Source organism: Pseudorasbora parva, chromosome 6, assembly GCF_024679245.1.
Source record: "Pseudorasbora parva isolate DD20220531a chromosome 6, ASM2467924v1, whole genome shotgun sequence".
NCBI lineage: Eukaryota > Metazoa > Chordata > Actinopteri > Cypriniformes > Gobionidae > Pseudorasbora > Pseudorasbora parva.
In genome coordinates this window covers 38675803-38697770 of record NC_090177.1, presented here as the reverse complement: position 1 = coordinate 38697770, position 21968 = coordinate 38675803, and the positions used below count along the sequence as shown (strand labels likewise).

Below are 21968 nucleotides of genomic sequence, written 5' to 3'. Positions count from 1 at the left end.
GCTCCACTGTACAAAGAGGAACCCCTATCCTCATTCTGTCTTTTAAAGGGCAACTATGATTTTTGCCTTATCGCATGTTATTTTGTGAAGCTTTAACTTCAATCCCTCCTTCCGCTCCAGGGTGGTCTCCTCTGAAGCTAGTGTAAAGACACTTTAAGAAGCTTTGGCCCTTGACCTACAGGAAAGTGTTTGTGAGTTAGTGAGCGTCCATGCAAGGGAGACAAAAAACAGGAAACATGTCAACAGTGCTCAGATTGTTCCGGTAGTGCTGATAAATGGGTCGCAGTCATCGAGGGGGTGAGAAAGACATACAATATCTCTAATGAACACTCGTATAACACCTGCTCCGGCCTTATCAACAAACAAAGCGGCACAAACTAGCGCGTTAGCTTGTCACTTTTCTGTCCTTTGTGGGAACTGTTCACAGGGAACAATTTCTGAGCAGTCTTAGGCTGTTGTTTTGGGTCCCTGGGTCTCTCTGATGAATGCCATTACGTCAACTTGGAGTGAATGATGAATTGAAGCATGGCTCCGACCTCCACACTTTGTCTCACCCGAAAAGAGCTTGAGGTTTCTCACCATGGAGACTGTATCAACTTCTCCCAAACAGCCTCCTAATCTATGCATCTGTCTCACCCACTTTTCCCCTTCCCTTTCGTCTTTAAAAATATTCTTATGCTCCTCAGCAGGAATTTTGCATTTGTCAAATAAAATTCCCAGAAGTTTCCTTGCTGTTCACAGCGAACTCGCCCCGAAAGTTTTTACTCATGTGGTAGGTCTGACTCAGAGATTGAAGTCGTCATCATCCAATTCATCATCATCATCATCATCATTGTCAACTTCTGACACACCTTAATGTTTTTTGAAACAGTGCCGAGCGTCTTTTAAGCTTGTTCATCTTTTTCATCAAAAAATAAAATCAAAGTCTCCAATTGAACATTATCTAGTGACTAAACACTTCTACATTTTTCAACTGAAAAAATGTAGATAAATTCAGTCACTAGAAAATGTTCAACTGGAGACCTGAACAGTGTAGGCAAACTGTATACAGTAAAAGCAGTTATTGTAAGGTGAATAGCATATCATGTTTAGGTGATGAGCTGGCGTGAGGCAGTAGAGATTAAAGCATACCTGTGCCGGGGTTTGGCGGAAGGAGCGAGCCCTCGAGAGCCACTTCAAAGATGGCTCTTACGTCTCCTCTCTGTTGCTGTGCCTCGACACGACCGGCAGAGCAGTCCAGTCATGTCTCCAGCGCTGGATTCCTTCAGCACCCTGCTTTGGTCTTTGTCCACAGCCTATGTGTACTTGATGTGAATGATGTGAAAACTATTTGTGTAGGCCTATATTTCAAAAAAAATAAATAAATAAATAAATAAATAAATAAAAAAAAAAAAAAAAAAAAAATATATATATATATATATATATATATATATATATATATATATATATATATATATATATATATATATATATATATATATATATATATATATATATACATGCAATGACAAATTAGAAAACATAGAAAATAAAATAAACTTTGTTCAGGAAGTAAGATAAAATAACAGTTTTTAAAATACAATTTGATGGGGCTCAAAGTAAAAAACTTTGCATGCATCTTATCATGAACTGAGAAAAAAATGGTGGGACACTAAGTAAAAAAACATGCATACAATTAAAAGTTTAACAGAGAAAATAATTGAATTAAATTACATTTGTGGGATGCAAAGTAAAATCCATTGCATGCATTGTGTTATATATTCCCAGTCTGTTTGTGGACTTTTATGTTATTTGCTTTGTATTTCTTTGTAGTTTTACATGCTTATTTATAGCAGGGTCCGTGGTTCTGTCATTAGGGTATGAATGATTGGGCGAGAGAGAGGATATAAATGCTAGAAAGTTTAATAACCCCACAAGGAAACCGGGTAACACAAGGGACCTAGGCAAACAGCTGGAGAACTAAATCAGCAAAAACTACAAAGCAAAACACACAACAGGAAATATCAAGTCTACAAACAGACAGGGAATATACACCGATCAGGTTGCTCAGGAAGTTAATGCTGGTTCTGATAGAAAGGTGCCAGAATACACTGAGCATCGCAGTTTGTTTTGTATGGGGCTGCAGAGCCGCAGACCAGTCAGGGTGCCCATGCTGACCCCTGACACTGCCGAAAAAGCACCAACAGTGGCACGTGAGTATCAGAACTCGACCATTGAGCAATGGAAGAAGGAGGCCTGGTCGGAGGAATCACATTTTCTTTTATATCTCGCGGATGGCCGGGTGCGTGTGTGTCGCTTACCTGAGGAACACATGGCCCCAGGATGCACTATGGGAAGAAGGCGAGCCGGCTGAGGCAGTGTGATGCTTTGGGCAATGTTCTGCTGGAAAACCTTGGGTCCTCCATCCATGTGGATGTTACTTTTTCAGCAGGATATTGTGCCCTGTCACAAAGCAAAAATGGTTCAGGAATGGTTTGAGGAGTACAAGGATGAGTTTGAGGTGTTGACTTGGCCTCCAAATTCTCCAGATCTCAATCCAGTCGAGCATCTGCGGGATGTGCTGAACAAACAAATCCGATCCATGGAGGCTCCACAGGTTCTGCTGCCAACATCTTGGTTCCAGGTACCCCAACACAGCTTCAGGGGTCTGAGAAATAAAACTAATAAAATAATAAATAAACAATTTGTGGGGGTAAAGCTAAAGGAAGTCTATTTAAATGATTAATTATTTTTGCCATTGAAAGGTTTGTTCAGGTTTTCAAAAATGCTAATCCTGAAGAAGAAACTTTTTCCAAAAATAAAAAAGGGAAAAAAAGGTATTTGTCGTTGATCCGATATGCCAAGGCGTATTCTATTAAACATAACTATTGTTGTTCTGTATAAATCTGTCTGCCACTACAGAAAATATTCTTTACCATCAGTTCTCTGTAAATGATAATCATCGTAAATGCGACACTGTGCTGGTAGAGTCAACACACGCCGTCTTTCTCTTCTAGCCAGGCTTATGTCATGCGTCCTTAGAGGGCTAAAAATGCTTTTGTAACCTACACTTCACCTCTTTCCAGAGCGTTAAAGTCAGGAAAACATGGACAGGTGGTCCTGTTTCACTTAATCATCCACTATATATAAAGGAGTCATTCTACAGTTGCAGTGGCAGAGGCTGTCACTCGCTTCTAGATCAAACAGCTAAGTACGCCATTCTTATAGAAAACCAAATACACTTTAAAATACCTGTTCCTACAAATGGGAAACTTATAATGCTATAATTGTTTGTTATGTGGTAACCATTTTATAAAAGCAATAAGGCCGTGCTGTAGTCACATATCAAGGCATCTCCTCAACGTGAAAGCAAAACTTTACAGTTTTTCAAATAAAAATGCCATGGCAGCTGTAGAGTTGAAGACAAAGGCCAGAATAACATGTAAACGTATGATGAAGGGGGGAAAGAGACAGCCGAGAGAGGCAGCAGCTGTTTGAAACTAGTAAAGTCTTCATTGCATGTGTTGACGTTTACGAGTATCATCTTTCCGATGGCCGTGCATCAAAACCCCTACATGTGCAAACGGTGGGGGAAGAGATTGCGACACAGCCTCGATATATACCGCCTCCCGTAAGGCATACTCGCCGCATTGCCTGAACACACTTAGTAATAACTGCAATAATAATCAGGGACCATGTGTTCAGCGCCTAAACATGGCTGCCAGATATTGCCTTTCTGCTTATGACCTCTTGTGAACCGGGACTGCGCCTATCACATCTGCCTTTCTTTAATTAAAAAAGAAAAAAAATATTAAAGAAAAGCAATATCTCCTTGATTGCAGTGGTTGAAATAAGTAAATGTGTGTGCAGTGTGAAGAACATGACTTTCTCCGTAAAGGCAGCAGGAGATCGGTTATACTTCTTAATGTCTTAAATCAACATTGCCCACTTGGCTGAAAAATAAAAGTCGTTTTCATTAATTGTAATTATTGCTGTAAAAATACCAGCATGTGTTAGATGAGTGTGGAAAGAACTGAGGATTACCACATGAGAGAGCGGCTTTATATTGAAAAACAGCAGGGTTATTATACACTAAAACTGAACACTATTGACTTAAAACCTTTTCGTAAACCAAAATAGCAAAATTAACTAAAGATAAGATGAAAGAGAGTGGTTGAGGGCCAAAACGAATAATATTTTTCATAGGCCACATTGGGTGGGGACATCATTCGCCAACGCCACGTTTTCAATATCATACGACTCGCATTTTCAGGGGAATGTCTGATCTGTCCGCTTACATGGCAGATGCAAATGCATGTATTCGAATGAATCTGAGAATATGGAATCCATGTGCTTTTTTCATGGGTGAAATCCGTGTCACATGTGAGGAAAAAAATCGGAATTGGGTCACTTGAACCATGTAATGTAAATGAGACCATAGTCATTCTGATTCCAGCCTAACCTGTTTAGAAGACAGCCCACCAGCAGATGGCGATATAGTCTGGGATGTACCTAAGGTAGCCAATGGTAATTAAAGTTAATCTACACAACAGCAGGGATTAGCTAGTCTCTAATACATTATTACTGAGTAGGTTTTTTTTCACACAAACCCTGCACCAAACAAATCTATTAAAACCTGTTAACGTGAGTATGGAGCATAGACTGTAAAACAAGATGGACGATGCACCTTGACTCTCTTCCATTGTAGAAAAACGAATGCCCCAAGATGACGCTGACCAACGCAAACTACCAAGAGCAGCGCAAATTAGCGTCTGGTTTAACCCATTGAAAGTCGGCCGCCGTGCAGGCGCAATAGACTTGCTTTTTTTTCCTTATCAGTGACAAAGAGACTCAAATAATTATATTGTTTTTTAAAAAATAAAATAAATAATGGTAAATAATAGCGCAAATACCTGTAAATTGACTAGCGTAAACCTTAGCAAAGCACCATGCGTGATTCATTGAAATACTCTCCTCCTATAAATTTTGTGTCTAAAAGGGAAACTCCTACAAATGCACATGCAAAGATAACAGTACATCTTTTCACTGCATGTTTTATTTACTGTTGTAATTCCTGGCAGTAGATTTTTAATGCAAAAAGAGGGTTTACCTTGGAGCAAGCTGTTAGTAAATCTTGCCTTTCGCATATTAGCACTGAGAGTATTTGCTAAATAACAACGAAGAGGCAAATCCTTGATAAACATGTCTTACAAAAAATTGTTAAATCCCATTATCTTCAGTTCTGACTTACTGATTTAGTGCATAGGTTATTCTGAGGCTTTTGAATGTGGTTTGCTGTGTGCGAGGCCTGTTTTACAGAGCGATAAATAATTTTTTTCAGATATGGAATTAATATTCTGGTTAGTTCTGTGTAGCTGCTGTAGGCAAGCCGTCAACACCTTGATGGCAAACGCTCATTAAGCCATAAATACCAGCTCATGTGTGCGATATTGGGAGCAGTTCAAAACCCAAATATTCCCTCCAGTTTAACAGGTTTGTGTTGACTGCATTCCATGCCACCATGTCAGTGGAAAACAGTGGTGGTCAGGTCAACTCATTCTGTTTCTTTTCCTGAGTGAAGTTTTCCAGGCCCCATCTACAGCAAATTAGCTTTTCACCTTGTCATGGTTGACACACTGACAAAACAAATAAATAGCAAAGTATCAAAGTCTCTGTGATGAATATTTTCAGACTTTTCAGTTTATCTTCTCAAGCCTGGTGGTCTACGGTTATGAGAAGCTGCCCTTTTGGCTGTTCCAGTCCTCCAGGGACAACAAATGAAGTAATGTTGCAGTTTGGTTGCATCAATGTCGACTCTGCATTGCCTAAATGAAAACCTTGCTAAAAATGTTCAAGCTCAGATGTTCAAGGTCTTTTCAGCAAAACCGCTTCAGCTGATGCCCGATTCTTCTTAGCACTACACCAATACTGCAGCACTATTACACTTCTGGATTGAAACCCTCGGTTTGCATAATTTATTACATCTGTAGTTTGAGTAACACCATTGAGATCCATCAGGCTGTGTCTGAAAATATTCTAGTCTATGGTGTCCGTCAATTTTGTGTGTGTGATTCGTTGAAAGAATAGCAATGGCATCTGACAGAGCAGTTAAAAGATGTGAATGAATTCATTCATTTCAAACTTATTATTTCCACTGACAAATAAGCCTTGTAGTTACTGAGTATTAGTTTGGTTATGCTCATGTGAATGAGTTCTAGATCACAGATATGGAATTAAGGTATTAATATGTGTAACGGACGTAGGCCGGTAAGAGCTGTGTGAGTAAACCTCACTCCCCTGGTCTCAAGAGGAGCATTGGCAACTAGCTTTAGAGGCTGCAGTCTTTAGCGCCCTAGTCAGTGCACCCGCCTCCCATGCCAGAGACGCTGGATTGAGCGTAATGGTCATCATCCAGTAAGAGCTGTGCGCATAAACCTCACTCCCCTGATCACAAGAGGCTGCTGTCTTTAAAGCCCTTGTTAGCACACGCCCGTCTGCCATGTCGGAGACGCCGGTTTGAGTCTTGCTTGGGCCAGTGACATTAGGTGCCGTAACAGAGATGGGAGTGAAGTTTAGGGGGTGAGTATTACGTAGGCCAATAAGAGCTGTGTGTATAAACCTCACTCCCCTGATCTCAAGAAGTGTTTTAGTGACTGATTGTAGAGGCTGCAGTCTTTAGCACTCCACCCTCCCATGCCGGAGTCATAGGTTTGAATCCTTCTCGGACAAGTCAAATAGCAACAGTGACATTTGGTGCCGTGACCTGGATGGGAGTGAGGTCTAGGGGGGGTGAGTGTTATGTGGGCCAATAAGAGCTGTGCGTATAAACCTCACTCCCTGATCTCAAGAAGCATGCTAGAGGCTGCGATCTTTAGCACATCTGCCTTCTATGCCGGAGTCATAGGTTCAAATCATTCACAGACAAGTCAAATAGGAACAGTGACATTTGGTGCCGTGACCCGGGTGGGATTGAGGGCTAGGTAGGTGAGTGTAATGGACGTAGGCCAGTAAGAGCTGTGCATGTAAATCTCACTCCCCTGATCTCAAGAGGCACACTAGCGACTGACGTTAGAGGCTGCGGTCTTTAGCACACCTGCCCCCCATGGCGGAGTCATAGGTTCGAATCCTTCTTGGGAAAGTCAAATAGGAACAGCTACATTTGGTGCCGTGACCCGGATGGGAGTGAGGTTTAGGGGGGTGAGTGTTACATAGGCCATTAAGAGCTGTGTGTGTAAACCTCACTCCCCTGATCTCAAGAGGCACGCTAGCGACTGATGCTAGAGGCTGCAGTCTTTAGCACACCTGCCTTGCACACTAGTTAAGTCAGTTTGAATCCCACTTGGACCGGTCGAGTAGGAACAGTGACGTACGGATGGGAGTGAGGTTTAGAGGGGTGAGTGTAACAGACGTAGGCCAGTAAGAGCTGTGCGTGTAAACCTCACAACCTGGCTTCAATAGGTACGCTAGTGACTGATGCTAGAGGCTGTGGTCTTTAGCGTCTCTGTCAGCGCTCCTGCCTCCCACACCGAAGAGTACAAAGCTGGGAAGAGTCAGGATATTTTTTAATACAACTACAATTGTGTTTACCTGAAAGAACAAAGTTATATACACCTATATGGGAAATATGGGATAATTTTCAACTTTGGGTAAACTATTATTTTAAGACTTCAGAACACACCAGAGGTGATGAGTCTGAAATATCTTTTGATTGAGTAGGTCATATTTAAAAGAGAAAAAATATAAGATGATCAGGATGGTCTGGTTGGGTTGTAGGCAGAAACATCTGGAACACAACCCCAGACACACACACTTACTGCAAACTAGAGAGGAAATTACATCCGTTGAACAATAATTCAGAGTGGAATGTTTTTTCCTCTTTTATTGTTTTTTTTTTCTCTCTCCGCTCTTCCTCTCTGATGGATGGTAAAACGTGCAGGTGTGGGTTTTCTTTGATACAAGAGTCCAAATGTTTAATTCAAAAGGGTCTTGGCCGCCTTCAGAAAAAAAAAAAACTTTCCAAACCAGAGCCTCTCATCAACTGACCCAGAGATTGTCCAGGTCTCTGACTGAAGGTGTTGTCTAGATCAGGCAAGGTCTATAATCAACACTATTGATTGATAGAATTGGCACAGCTGATAAAGACATCAGATCTTTGTGCTCTCATTGGGTTCGGGCTGTGCACATAATCACCGCACTAATTCTGGCTCTGGACTCCATTAATTAATTGAACGGGAAATTGAGAGAGGCATCTGTAATAATAATAATATTAAAAAACACACAAAGCCAGATTTCACATGTTGTAATCAAGGGTTGTATTGTTGGTCTGTTCTTGAAGCCAGCCAACTGATGCAGGCGGTATTTTCATTTGAAACATGAGATCTACTGTGTTGGATTACTCATAATTACTCTAGGAGTACAATCAATATCGTGCAGTTTTTCATCTTGATTGCGCTTAAACCTTAATGAATATCGCAAGAAGGAAAATGAGGATTTTTATCAATGATCACGATCGTGTCTGTCAAAAGCTCCGGTTATGACCAGAAAGTAAAATATGCGGCCATGGAGCCTATGATGTTAAATTAATGAACTCATAAACTAAACAAGCATAAACTCATGAACTAAATATCAGTATTTCTCTGAAACACGTAGACCCAGGTTAAACAAATGATTAGTTCTCAGCCAGAGGGTCTTGATTAGAAATGAGTCACAGTTCTGTTCAGATAAGCCACATACAGCAGGCAAAAACAATGAGAAACTTAAATAACACAATAAAACTAGCATGGAGAAAACACATTCAAAAAATTAATATGTGGCTTCATAATATGGCTAATTAGTGGACAAGCACTGTAGGTGCCTATTGTAATTATTGGCACTCTTCTTCTTCTTCTTCTTCTTCTTCTTCTTCTTCTTCTTCTTCTTCTTCTTCTTCTTCTTCTTCTTCTTCCGCCATGGGAGTCTATGGCAGCCTATAGGATGCTTGTGGGAAAGTAATAATATTTGGCACACAGAGTACAGTCTTAACTGTTACCACAGCAAATTTGGAGTCTCTAACTCAATCCCTCTAGCGCCACCCACTGTACAAATTTGCACTCACGTTAATGCTAATAACTTTTGAACCGTAAGGGCTAGAAACAACATATTTTTTCCGTCTGATTGCTTGGCTCAATGTGAATCGATTGTCAGCACCATTTTCCCGCCAAATTTTCACACCAAAAAATGCTTACACCTTTTTCGAGCTTGGATTACACAAAGACAATTTTGATGAAGAACACGCAAGATTAGACGCAAGGCTATATCTCTGCAACGCTTTGACATATTCCGACCAAACCATTCCGACTTGGTACATGTCATTCCAAACATGATTTGAGGCTAGGACTGCGTCCGAAACCTGGAAAATGCTGCCTTCGGTAGACACATTTTTCCAAGTCTGAGTCTAATGTTAGCTTCACTTCCTGTCTCCTGAGAGACCTCCATCTGATCGAGTTTTGAAGGCAGCGTACATGTATCCTTCACTGCCTTTAATATCCCACAATCCTGTGCTTTCCATTCTGTGACAGTATGTCCGAAATTAGTTTTGTGAGGTGCTTTCATGTACAAAAGGCTGCCTTACAAGCCACTGTCTGATAAGGCAGCGAGGCAACGAGTCAGCAGCCTAGGTTTTCGGACGCAGACCTCATGTAGCGTTCCGGCACAGCACCACTAGGGCTAGGCGATTATTTAGAATTTTCAGATTAATTCGAATTTGATATTTTGCCACGATTTTATAATTTTTAAATTGTGAAATCACGGTTTTGCATAAAAATGTTACAAATGTTACTTCAGCATGTCAATTCAGCAATGATAACCGTTAAGAGGAAAAAAAATGATCTGACCACTTGATGGAAAACCCATTTCCGCCACTAAATTTAAAAATTAAAAGAGTAATTACGACTTTTTATCTTAGAATTTTTACTTTTTTTCCTCACAATTGCGAGTTGTAAAGTCCAAATTCTGACTTTTTTTCCCCTCATAATCGCATGATATAAAGTCAGAAATTTTGAGATATAAAGGTGCAATTACTCTTTTTCTTTTTTTTTATTAGTGGCAGAAACGGGCTTCCATAGAAAGGTGCGGTTATTTTCTGTTTTTACAAAGCATTTGCTGTTAATAATAGCCTATTGCTGGTGTCATTTATTGCTATTACTTTTTGGCTAAGAAATATTTAGAACTATTATTATTTTATATAATTTCTGAATTTGAACAGGTTTAAGATTTTTGTTTTACATTTATATTTACACCATGATTAACACTTCAGGTGTGGTAGGCACTTGGAAAACAACGAGCCCAATGGTATCCAAAAGGCAAAAAAAAAAAAAAAAAAAAACAGTGGGACACTTGGCACTTGGTGGCCCTGTAATTGAACAAAACATGAAATTGCATCTATACAGCTCAATGTATTTATGGGTTTTAACCCTTTTTGCTTAGAATTGTCTCCAAATGTCATTTTTGCAATTGGTTTGCTGCTAGCTTCATTGTTTGCTTTTGTTGTGCTTGGCCCGATAATTGCTGCTTGCTGCTATATTATTAATTCTGCTGTTGTTTATGCATTTACAAAATTGACAGTTTTCCTATTTTGTTATATATTCAGTTCTTGATTCTTGTTCATTCAATGTATATTTATAAAAATACAAATAAAAAAGCTTTATACACACTTTTATTATGATATACACTATCGTTCAAAAGTTTAGGGTCATGCATTCATTTGTTCAAAAGTGACAGTAAAGATATTTAAAATGTTACAAAATATTTCTACATTTCAAATAAATGCTTTGAACCTTCTAGTCATCAAAGAAGACTGAAAATAATGTATCCCGTTTTTTTTTTTTTACAAAAACATGACAATAATAAAAAATGTGTCTTGATCAAATGATTTCTGAAGGATCATGTGACACTGAAGTCTGGAGTAATGATGCTGAAAACTGCCTTACTGATCTCATTTTCATTGCCATTGACCCTCCATTTCTTTCTCTTTTATTTTTTGGGGTATTTTAGGGATCTCAGTATGAACAACATCAGTGAGATTCAGCCCAACGCCTTCCACAACCTGCACTTCCTCAGTGAACTGTAAGTACATTTGAATGGCATTTAAACCTGGACTGGTGTGACAAAACGGTGTACATAAAGAAATCCGGCTGATGAGTGGTTATTTATGGGACGTGCTTCAGTGAAGGTTAAGCTGGAGAATGACGTAATTCCAGATGTGTTATACAAGACCTAGATACCTTAAACCATGAATAAATAAATAAATGAAATCATCAGCTCGGGTGATAATGACCGTAGCATGCATTGTGTATTTGACTAGTTGACGTATAACACGATGATTAACTCTTTTTTCACATTCATTTATTACCCTTTTTACTAACATTAAAATGAATATAAAGGATGGAACTTTTTAATTCATTATTTTATACCTGGAAAAAACAACAAAATGTGACCCTGGTCATAAGTCGCACGGGTATATTTATGGCAATACATTGTATGGGTCACAATTATACATTTTTCTTTTATGCCAAAAATTATTAGGATATTAAGTAAAGATCATGTTCCATAAATATATGTTTCGTAAATGTCCAATACATCAAATGTATTATTAGCACACTGTAAAAAAATTATTTAGAAAAAAGTTACCTGCTTGCCTTAAAATTTTGAGTTCATTGAAATATTTTTTTTTAGTTAATACAATGAACATTTATTTGAGATTCGACAACCTTTATTAAAATATTATTACAATATTTTGTGAAATATTTGATGATTTATCAAATTGTTTATGTGGTTCAGATACAATAATATTTAGAGTTTCTATTTATTAAACCAATTTCCTTCATTGTATCAACTCAAATTTTTTATTTCAATAAACTGAAAATTTAAGGCAACCAGGTTACTCACTTTTTTAAGTTAAACCGACAAAAATGTTTTACAGTGTAGTATTATGCATTGCTAAGGACTTCATTTGGATTTCATTTCATTTATATATATATATATATGAAGCATAAATCTCACCACATTTTGTTGAAACTCACATTTATATGCAGTTTTGCTTATTTTGTTTAAATTTAATTTGACCGAAAAATAAGCAAAGTAAAAAATAATAAAATAGCAGTATACATTTTTTTAAATATAAATGTCCATGTAGTGTCTCAATTAATATAAGCTAGTTAAACTATTTTTTCAGGGAGTATAGGATGTTATGCCGCAGGACATTTATATTTGGTCTTTATCGCACCAATCTTGTATTTTTTTGGGCAAACTTTGTCACTTGTTTCCGTCGTTTCCCAGACATATTTAACACTGCACGTGTGGGCAAGAAATGCTCTCTTAAAGCTCAAAGATGCTGCAGTACTTCCTGCAGCTTCATCAGAGCCACATTAAAGATCAAACGCATTTTATATAACATCTAGCGTGTACATACTCTGTCTAGACCTTTACGTGTCAGCCATCAATCACAATAAGTTGAAGGCTAAAGCCAATATAGCATGTCTGCTCACACTTTTCCCCCTGAAGGACCAATTAGCTCAGGTGAGACCTAGCGTAACCCCGTGGAGAGTCTCTGGAGAGCGTTAAGATTGAAATGAAAAGCACCTGTGGCCGGCTGGCCGCTGTGGTAGCAGGAGCGGGTCTGCGGAGCAGCTGGAGTCTGGCCCACCTGACTGACACAAACAGGATGGACTGGGAATGCCCAGAGCCGTCAGAAAGTGTCGGGGAACAAGCCGACGGCAGGAGGCCTGCAGGAAATGTAACATTTTTCTAGGAGTCAATATTTATGGCGTGGCTGTCAAAGCAAACGGGCAATACCTCATTCCACTTCACTAAATGATCCCTTATACTTCCCTGGGAATATCGTGCTGTTGCTACACTTCAAACAAACAGGTCGATGTAGGGGAAGATGTCGAAGCTTCAACAAAATAACAAACCTGAAGCCGTTCTCTCTGAAAGCATCTTGAGTCCTAACCCCTCTGATCAGCTATCAGCTATCGTTATATTTCACCGTGAGTTAATTCATCGAGATGCATCATCATCATAATTGTATGGCGCCTGAAACTGCACTTCACTTTTTACCCGCAGTGTCTAAAAGAAGGAGTTTATAACTGAACTTCCTGATTCTGTGTTAAAAGAACTTCAGGAAATTTTATTCACACATAAATGGAATTACAATATATATATATATATATATATATAATTAATTTTTTTATTAATTAATTTGTGTGTGTGTATATATATATATATATATATATATATATATATATATATATATATATATATATATATATATATATATATATATATATATATATATATACACACACACAAATTAATTAATAAAAAAATAATGCATTTAAAATATCATTATAAGGATCTTATTATACAACAATATATTAGGATATAATGATTGTATTAATAAATATACAATAATAATAATTATAATAATAATAATATTTCAGTAAGTAATGAACAAACAAATTAATTAATAAAAAACAATGCATTTAAAATATCAATACAATGATCTTTTTAAATAACAATCTATAAGGATATAATGATTTTATTAATTAATAATTACTACTAGTGTGTTAAGAATACATTCTAAAAATGGCTGGGTTAAAAACAACCCAACTGGCAACTCAGCGCTGGGTAAATATTAGACAGAACACATGCTGGGTTAATGTAACCCAGTGGCATTTCAACCCAGCAAGCTGGGCTGTTGAGAAAACCCAAAATGTAGTCCATTTTTACCATTAATGGATTTGCTATTCTGGGTTATTCTTAATTTTTTCCCCTGTGCATTAGCCTACTGTAAAACAAGACAATCATGAAAGAACAAATGAAGAATGCATGTTTAGACTGTTTAAACAATATTTTTTAATGCTTGTCAAATGCTACAACACACAAATTATCAACAATGACAACTTCTGTCAATTTATTCACGTTTAAATCATGTCTGTGTTCATGATATGACAATTTTCTCAAATGAAACGGCAAATTCTCACGAAGTGACGGTTTATGTGTTCATGTCCCTAAATAGTGACACGACAGAGGCTAAAAAAACAGCGAGCTGTGTGTGTGTGTGTGTGTACGCGCGTGCGCGCCCCCGTCATTCACATAGAGACACAAAACATGCAAGAGTATTACCAATAACAAGGAATAAAAAACGAATGTAGACATGCCTACACATAATAAATAATCATTAAAAAAAAATCAAGATCTAAAGTGTTGATGCAACATTGTGAGAACAAGACCTGGGATATAATGATATATGGTTGTAACGCCCCAAGCACTGCTTGGAACCGTATTGAGCACCTCATTAAAATCATATCATTTTAATTTTGACTCTATTGTTAAAAGAATATAATAGACTCCTTTGTTCCTATTCAATAACTGCATTATGAACAGCAAAAAAACTCCCAGAGACAGTTTGACTGAAAACACATTACAGTGGTATTAGTGGGAGATAAATTTCCAGCTTAGCTCTCTTTGATGTGCTGCTGGGAATGATGAATTTCTGTGTTTTCGCCCTTTCTGCTCCTCATTTACACCCCTAGGCACAGCAGTTTTGCAGAGTAATTTCACGAGTCTAAATTACAATTTTGAGGATCATCTGTAAAGTTCTGTATGCCCCGGGGACGACGGCGGGCTCTTTGGGAGTTTCGCTTTTTCTTTTAGTCTCTGTTACACCTTAAGCGGCCCACAAAAAATCTAATGATTAATTGGAACGATCATACGTGATAAAATGTATATGATGAGAGAATACAGACAAGTCTTCATGTGTATCGTCCAGAGAGGCGGATCTGACCCGACCCAAGCGCTCTCCCTCCACATCCTGTGTTTGAGTTATGCGGTGCGTGTCTACTTCAATCACAGCTCAGACTGAGCCATCAATATCTACTTGTTCACTTTTGTAACACTATAACCCACCAAAGTCCCTCAGCATTACATAAACTTCTCCCGTGACCTGCGGCTGTCAGATTCTGGCTGCTGTCCTATCAAACCCAAGGTCATCTGCGAGTGTGGAAAGGGGGAAGAGGAAGTCTTGTTGTGCGCCTTCGGGACAGATGAAGTGCAATCTGAGCCGAGCATGTCCTTCTACTTCCTGGACTCCACCTTTTGACTTCTGCTCTACCTCGCCTTCTTCAGAGTTGATGATTTTCTGAGTTCTGTTCCAAAAGCTTTTGTATACTGTCTACATGCTGTAGAAAATCTAATCTAAATACACGATCATGCTGTTGCAAATCTAATCTAAATACAAGAGCTTGGCCAAAAATTGACGCAACTCTTGATGGAAATAAATAAATGATGTTATTTCCATCAAGAGGTGCATCAGAGTTTGGTCAAAATCTTTTATTGACAATGCAAGAGTCCAGCACTCAGTAAAGTCTCCTCCAGCACATCCCAAAGACTCTCAATGAATATAAGGTCTGACTCAGAGGAGCTCCACCTGTTAGGGTTAGAAGAACTTTTGCCAAACACATAACATCATAAAAACATAATCCAAACAGGGAGTGAAATATATGTATGTTTGTCTCTCGCCTCTGTCCAACATGTAGGATAAATCCGAATGAAGAGCATTCTGGGACTGCTGTATTCCTGATGCTGTGTTCACACCAGACACGAAGGAAGCGATAAGCGCGAGTGATATACATGTTAAGTTGACGCAAAGACGTGAATAGACAATCTGCGGCGCGAATGACGCAAGTTGAAAAATCGGAACTTTGGCGGATAGTTGCGCCGTGTTAACCAATCAGGAGCTTGCTCTGGTAGTGACAACAAGGACAAAATCATATGTGGAGACCCGGAGCGGTACCATACATCTTCTTACTTTATAGAAACAGGAAAAAAAATTCTCCGAGGAAAAAATGGTGTTTGGGGGGTAAAATGTGTGTTATTTTGGCAAGGTTGCCTGCTAATAGTCTATTATATATTATATTATATTTGACTGACATGTTGGCTAGGCAACGTGGGGGAGAGGACGCTGGCGTCGTCTGTTCGCCGCTTCTCCACCCACAAATCATGTTAATGTACTATTAGATTAAGATTTTATTTTATTTCCTTATGTTTGTGACTAGTCTAACAGTCAGAGCTACTTTTGGGGCTGTTGCTGATTGCTGGCAGCCACCGAGAGGACGTTGTTCGTCGTTTTGCCGTTTTCCACCACTTCTAATGTTTACGTTTGAATTGCTGCGGTTGGTTCTGGTTTGGAGGACATTTGATGTTTCTCGCCGCGGGTGCTCACTGGTGGTCTCCCTTGGGCTTAAGCTGCATGGTGGCTGAAGTTTGCACCGGGCTAGCGTCATCCGGGCCAGCGTCATCGGCGTCCGGCATGATGTTGGGATGTTCCGCTTCTCGGCTGCACCGCTGTTCCGTCCTGCATTGCGGCCGTGGAGCAGCTTGGACTTCTGCGCCGACCCCGGTGTGTACACAGAAGTGCCCGGAAAAATGTTCTGCCTCCTGCATGGTGCTGCGGCGATCCCCATCGTTTGAATCGTCATGAAGACCCATCATCTGGTCTTCAGCTGTCCTGCCTCGGCGATGTCATCAGGACACACTGCCGCTGGGAGAAATTTAAAACATGGAGTGGACCACAGTGTGCTGAGGAGCTAACAGAGACTTCCACCATCAGCTGTTTTCTGTTCACCATCAGCTCTGTTTCTGTTCACCATCAGCTCTGTTTCTGTTCACCATCAGCTCTGTTTCTGTTCTGTTTTCTGTGTTGGTTGATTGTGTGTAGTATTCTATATTTTTACTTTTTATTCATTTTTTGTGAATGAAACAACCCCCCCCCCCCCCTTTGTTGCACTTTGAGATTCTTCGGAATGAAAAGTGCATTATAAATAAAATCTATTATTATTATTCGCACTCATGGGTCTATATATCACATAATAGTCGCTTCAACCCGTGGAAAAAAAAAAACAGTTGCAGTGCAGTTGAGCTCTGTTGACATTTCACAATGCATCGCTTCATTGCTCTGATTGGTTGCAGCTCTATCCAATTGATGTCTTTCCTGGTTCGGTTGAAACACGCCTCATAATCACAGCCCAATGGAGCATCAGACTCATATTCTGACTAGAATTGAGTATGACCATGTCAGGCTATAAATTGGCACTAAACAGGGGAAAAATAATTTTCTTGATATCTCCTTCCAAAAAAAAAGTTATTGAGATTTGTCTGTCCAAAGTGTCTAATAACTCCTACTCATCTGCATTCACATAAACTGGCCACTAGGAATTCGAAAAGAAGGCTCCGCCTCTTCAACTTTGTAAAGGGAGATCTCGGGCTCTGATTGGTCTAGAAGCATGATGACATGTCTATAAAGAGCTGAAATTCTCAGCTTTTCTGTTGCATGATGCAATATGTGATGACATCATCACAAATCTTGGCATTTGTCTGCATCACATGTTTTGATCTGGTCATCGGTGACATATTACAGTGTTGTTTGGCCATGCTTGCTCACAGACATGTGAATATAGTCTCATTTTGAAGCAAACAACCTAACCTATAAAACAAGCTGATATAGCGTTTGAGGCTAGTAGCTTTACAATGAGTTTGTGATCCGAGCAGGAATATGACTCATGCGTTTGCTTGTTCAAAGGAGTCATTTCCATCTTTGTGATTCTTTTGATAATAAAGTTACTGTAAATTATTGGATTGGTGAAATAAACCACAGTTATATTCTTGAGGGTGAGAGATGATATATGATGTCTATTTTTAGGTGAGTTTGTGAGATAACAAATATGAAATGTAATATTATTTTGTATAATTTTCTCAAGGGGGTCATTGCGGGGAGGGGGGGTGGTCAAATTCAGACCGTATTATTTTCTTCTATGTAATATAAATGCAGAATTGTATTATTAAGAAAGCTGAGGTTCTAATCTTTCAAATGAGACCATATATGTCTAGTTGTGTGGTGCTCGAGTTATAGTTTTTTTTTTAAGATGGGAGGTACAGTTTTAAATATATTAGGCTGATTAAACACAAGCATATCTAATTTCGACACAACTTAATTTAATTAAGTAAACATAACTTAAGAAATTGTGCCAGCTTTATTTGATTTTTTTTTTTGTTCATATAACAATATTGTTATTTGTAAAAATTGCTCAATATAGTTGTGTCCAACCACATGGACACAGTAAATTCAACAAGTAATTTTTTTGAGTGTAAAAAACAACAGTTTGAACAAAAAGCTGAGAAAATCACGTTTTTGTGAAAAACTGACTCCAGATCAGATTTAGAAATGATCAAACACAGATGGAAGAGATCAAGTCCATCAACACCCCTAAAGGCTGGAATACACTACACGATTTTTTAAATCTGAACAGATTTCAAAAACACTAGGCATCATACACTTGCCGACTTTGTAAATGGTTACAGAGAAAAGCTGGGCATCATACACTACCAGACTTTAAAAACGTCTGGAACACAAACTGAAACAAGCGCCTGGTTGCTAGGAGACGCATGCATGACAGACATAACAACAAGCATGAGATGAGCGCGGTAATTTTTGAAGCTGTGCGCTGAGCAAAAAGTCAACAAAAAGAGCCAAAACGCACTAGACGTGGCCAGTAATGGTCAGATTACAGCGGGAGTTAGAGGAAGTGTTTTTCTGTGCTGATGAGCCAAAATATTGAGTCTAATCTGTTAGCGTGTTCTGTTCGTTTATTGTTTTTTTATTTTAATTTATTGCAACACATGTATAGATGACAGCTTCGGATTCATGAATAAATAGTTAATTAAATCATTTATTTATTTATAACATTGAGTTTTTCATTAAAGAAACACTGTACGTTGTTCGAAGAAGCACACATGCTCTGGTGTGGCTTTGTTTGGAACTACTTTCGTTGACAATATTGAAGTTGTTTATACAATAGTTTTGCTGTTTTGATTCCTACACGAGTCTCACACAGACAAGATGCGTGAGCATCGAGTAATGTGACCTTGTTTACGTTATTAAATAATCTGTTAACATTTATTGTAATAGGCCTACAATTAATAATTCACAGCTATTGACGCGCTTTGATCACGTTTAAACACGTAACGTTATCACGGGAAAGCGTTAATGTAAAACCCGTAGGCTAATGGTAAGTGACATATCCTTAAAAAATTAATTAAGACAAATGTTTACCTCAGAATTTGGTTTGGGAAATTTTATTAGTAGCCTATTATTATTTGTCTTTGCTGTATCAAAAGGCAATATATTATTTAACATGAAGTATATGGCTTCCCTGTAAATGTACAGCAGCGTGCGGTGCGTCAGACACGCTTCTGGTGTGCAAAGACAGACCCTGCGTCTCAATCAGCTCCCTAGTTCACTAGTCAGGGCACTGATCAGGACATAAGTCAATGGGCTGACTCCCTGATCAGTGCCCTGACAACTGAACTAGGGAGCTGATTGAGACGCACCCAGAGAAAACGGCAGGCAGCCCCGCGGCTGACACGCAACAGAAACGCCACGCTCACGCCACGCTTGCAGGCAAAATCGATATTATGTTGTTTTTTATTATTACAATTAAACCTATATCTGCATTTATTTTAACCTACAGACTTTCAAACATGAACATGTCATTTATTAATATGTATTTGTGTCAAAATGACATAAAATCAGCTTTTTTTCTTTGTCTACTACCTGTAACAGTTGTCATCCACATTATAGAGACACTCGCGCTCCTGCCACAGCTGAATAAGTTTTTCTTCCGTGGTGGAGTTCCACTTTGTGATCTTGCTGGTCTCCATTTCTTGTTTGTTGATTTTAGTTGGTAGTGTATTCCAGCCTTAAGGCTTCACAGTCCTGTAGATCGCTCTTAACATTAGGCAGTTTTGATTCATATGCTGTTTAATGATGATGATCACGTTATTTTACACATGCATATGATTACATGCCATCGCTTGTTTTACTGCGTCTTACTCGCGTGTGTTTTGATCAGGAGATTTATTACTCATTCAGAAGATACGCAATAGCACCCACCTAGCGTCTGACAGTGAAAACACGTTAACCCGGAAAATTCTTTCTTTGGCGGGTAAAGAGTTAATGATATCTGCAATAAGTTGTTTGGTTCTGTTTTGTTTACCCTATAAGGGGGTTTATTGCTGCTCTCTGCTCTTATCCATGCTCGGCTGCATGGATGCGCAGGGAGTTCTTGCCCAGAACAGAACCATACCGCCAATCCAAATGATACGCTAATAGTCAATCAGTCATCCTTGACTTAAGTGGACTTTTATTTAACGGATATTTTATTATCAGCAACGATATTTTATATATATATATATATATATATATATATATATATATATATATATATATATATATATATATATATATATATATATATATATATATATAATTTGTAAAGTGCAAGTAAATTCTCTTTTTAACAAGAGAGCTCACTAGATTTCCACAAAAGTTTAAAGTTTGTATAAGGTAGCACAAAGATTAGAAAGCAAAAAACAAGGAGGATGGATGTGAGACAGGAAATCCAGCCTTTTATTATTTGTGGTGTATCTTTTTTATTAAGAAGTATAACATTGATTAATGGTTTAGCTGGCCTTCTAGCATGATCTAGCTAGTTGTTTAGCTGGTTTCCCAACCTGACAAGTGTCCAAACCCCCTTTAAAACAATCGAAACAGACCAAGCTTCTTTCTCAGGCTTCAGCAGACATGTCAGCCCTGCTAAGAAGGGGGCACTCTGGTGCTAAAGACCTGGAACTCCTGTCTCACACCCATCCTCCTGTTTTCTTAAGTCTTCTAATCTTCTTCATCCTGTGTGAGAGACAAGGCCACGGCCAGCTCCCCTCTCCCACCTTTCGTTCCGTGTCTGTAATGGCTCTCAGCTGAAATCACAGTTCATGGCTCCTTCGTCATCAACCAAACAAACCCTGGCCAGATTGCTCTGTTGCTTTATTATTGCAAGCTGATGCTGAGCCATTAGAGGGCTAAAGGTATCTCCATCTCACTGCAGTCCACAGGACACTGCTGATGGGGTTTAATGGGTGCATTGTTGCCCCATTTGAAAACGGTTAATCCCTCATGCGAAGGCCATTAATCAGCTGCTCTGACGGCATTACGGCTGGCTGGAAATACTGCGGGTGTTTGCTTTACTAATTGCGATTTGTAGCGAGCGGGAAGCTCTCACGTTCTCTCGAGTGAAGGTTAACTGGACACTCTGTCAGGAAATGCATGAGAACTGTTTCCTGGTAGGTTCGAGAGGAGGGACGGGAAAGCTAAGGGAACTGGAACTGGAGTATTAGAACTGATTTAAAACCTTCAGCAATTCAGTAAGTCTTGAAAATGAACAGGAAACAGCCTAAAGTTCTTTCATTTACTCAAGTGTGTTTTCAGACTTTTGACTGGTACACGAATTACATCAAATTTTACGTAAGCAGAACTTGCCGATTTGTATTCCGTACTCATTTTAACTGCTCTTAACTTGAAATATTTGAGTACGGTCATTCATGCATTTCATCTTAAATTATCATGTAATCTCAATTTTAATATTTTTAGTTGTGGAAACTTGGCTAGCTTTAAATAGCTAATACTGAAAAAGCTACATTTCTAATACAATGCTTTGTTAGCATCAGCATAGCAATTGCTGAACAAGTACGGCAATATAAAATATTTAACATATCTGTTCTCAAACCAAGCTCATGATCCACTCATCACCTTGATAACCCCCGAAAAAAAACATCATAACAGAAACTTTTCTAAATTAGCTTTTGAAAAACACTATTTAATCTCCCACTTAACATTAATTTTGCACACACAAAAAAACATTATATAACACTTAGCATTTACTCTCCCATTTGAGTGTCATGCTGGGAAATGGAAATCCATGACCAGTTTCAGTTAAATTTAAGTTTTTCTAAATTAAAAGATAAAACTCAAAACAATTAGATTATTAAGATAACTTAAAATGTGTAAGCTTTGTTCTAAATACTCATAAGTGTATTTGATTGAACTAATTTGTTTAATT

The 21968-nt window shown here is 38.6% G+C and overlaps 1 protein-coding gene across 1 annotated transcript in view; it reads left to right on the top strand.

Annotated features, from left to right (window-relative positions):
* The window catches only part of LOC137078990 (leucine-rich repeat-containing G-protein coupled receptor 6), a 119050-nt gene that overhangs the window by 39384 nt on the left and 57698 nt on the right, over window positions 1–21968 (top strand). Inside the window, exon 2 of the mRNA XM_067446877.1 lies at window positions 11011–11082. Coding sequence (XP_067302978.1) covers window positions 11011–11082 — 72 coding nt within the window. The remainder of the gene's footprint in view (window positions 1–11010; window positions 11083–21968) is intronic.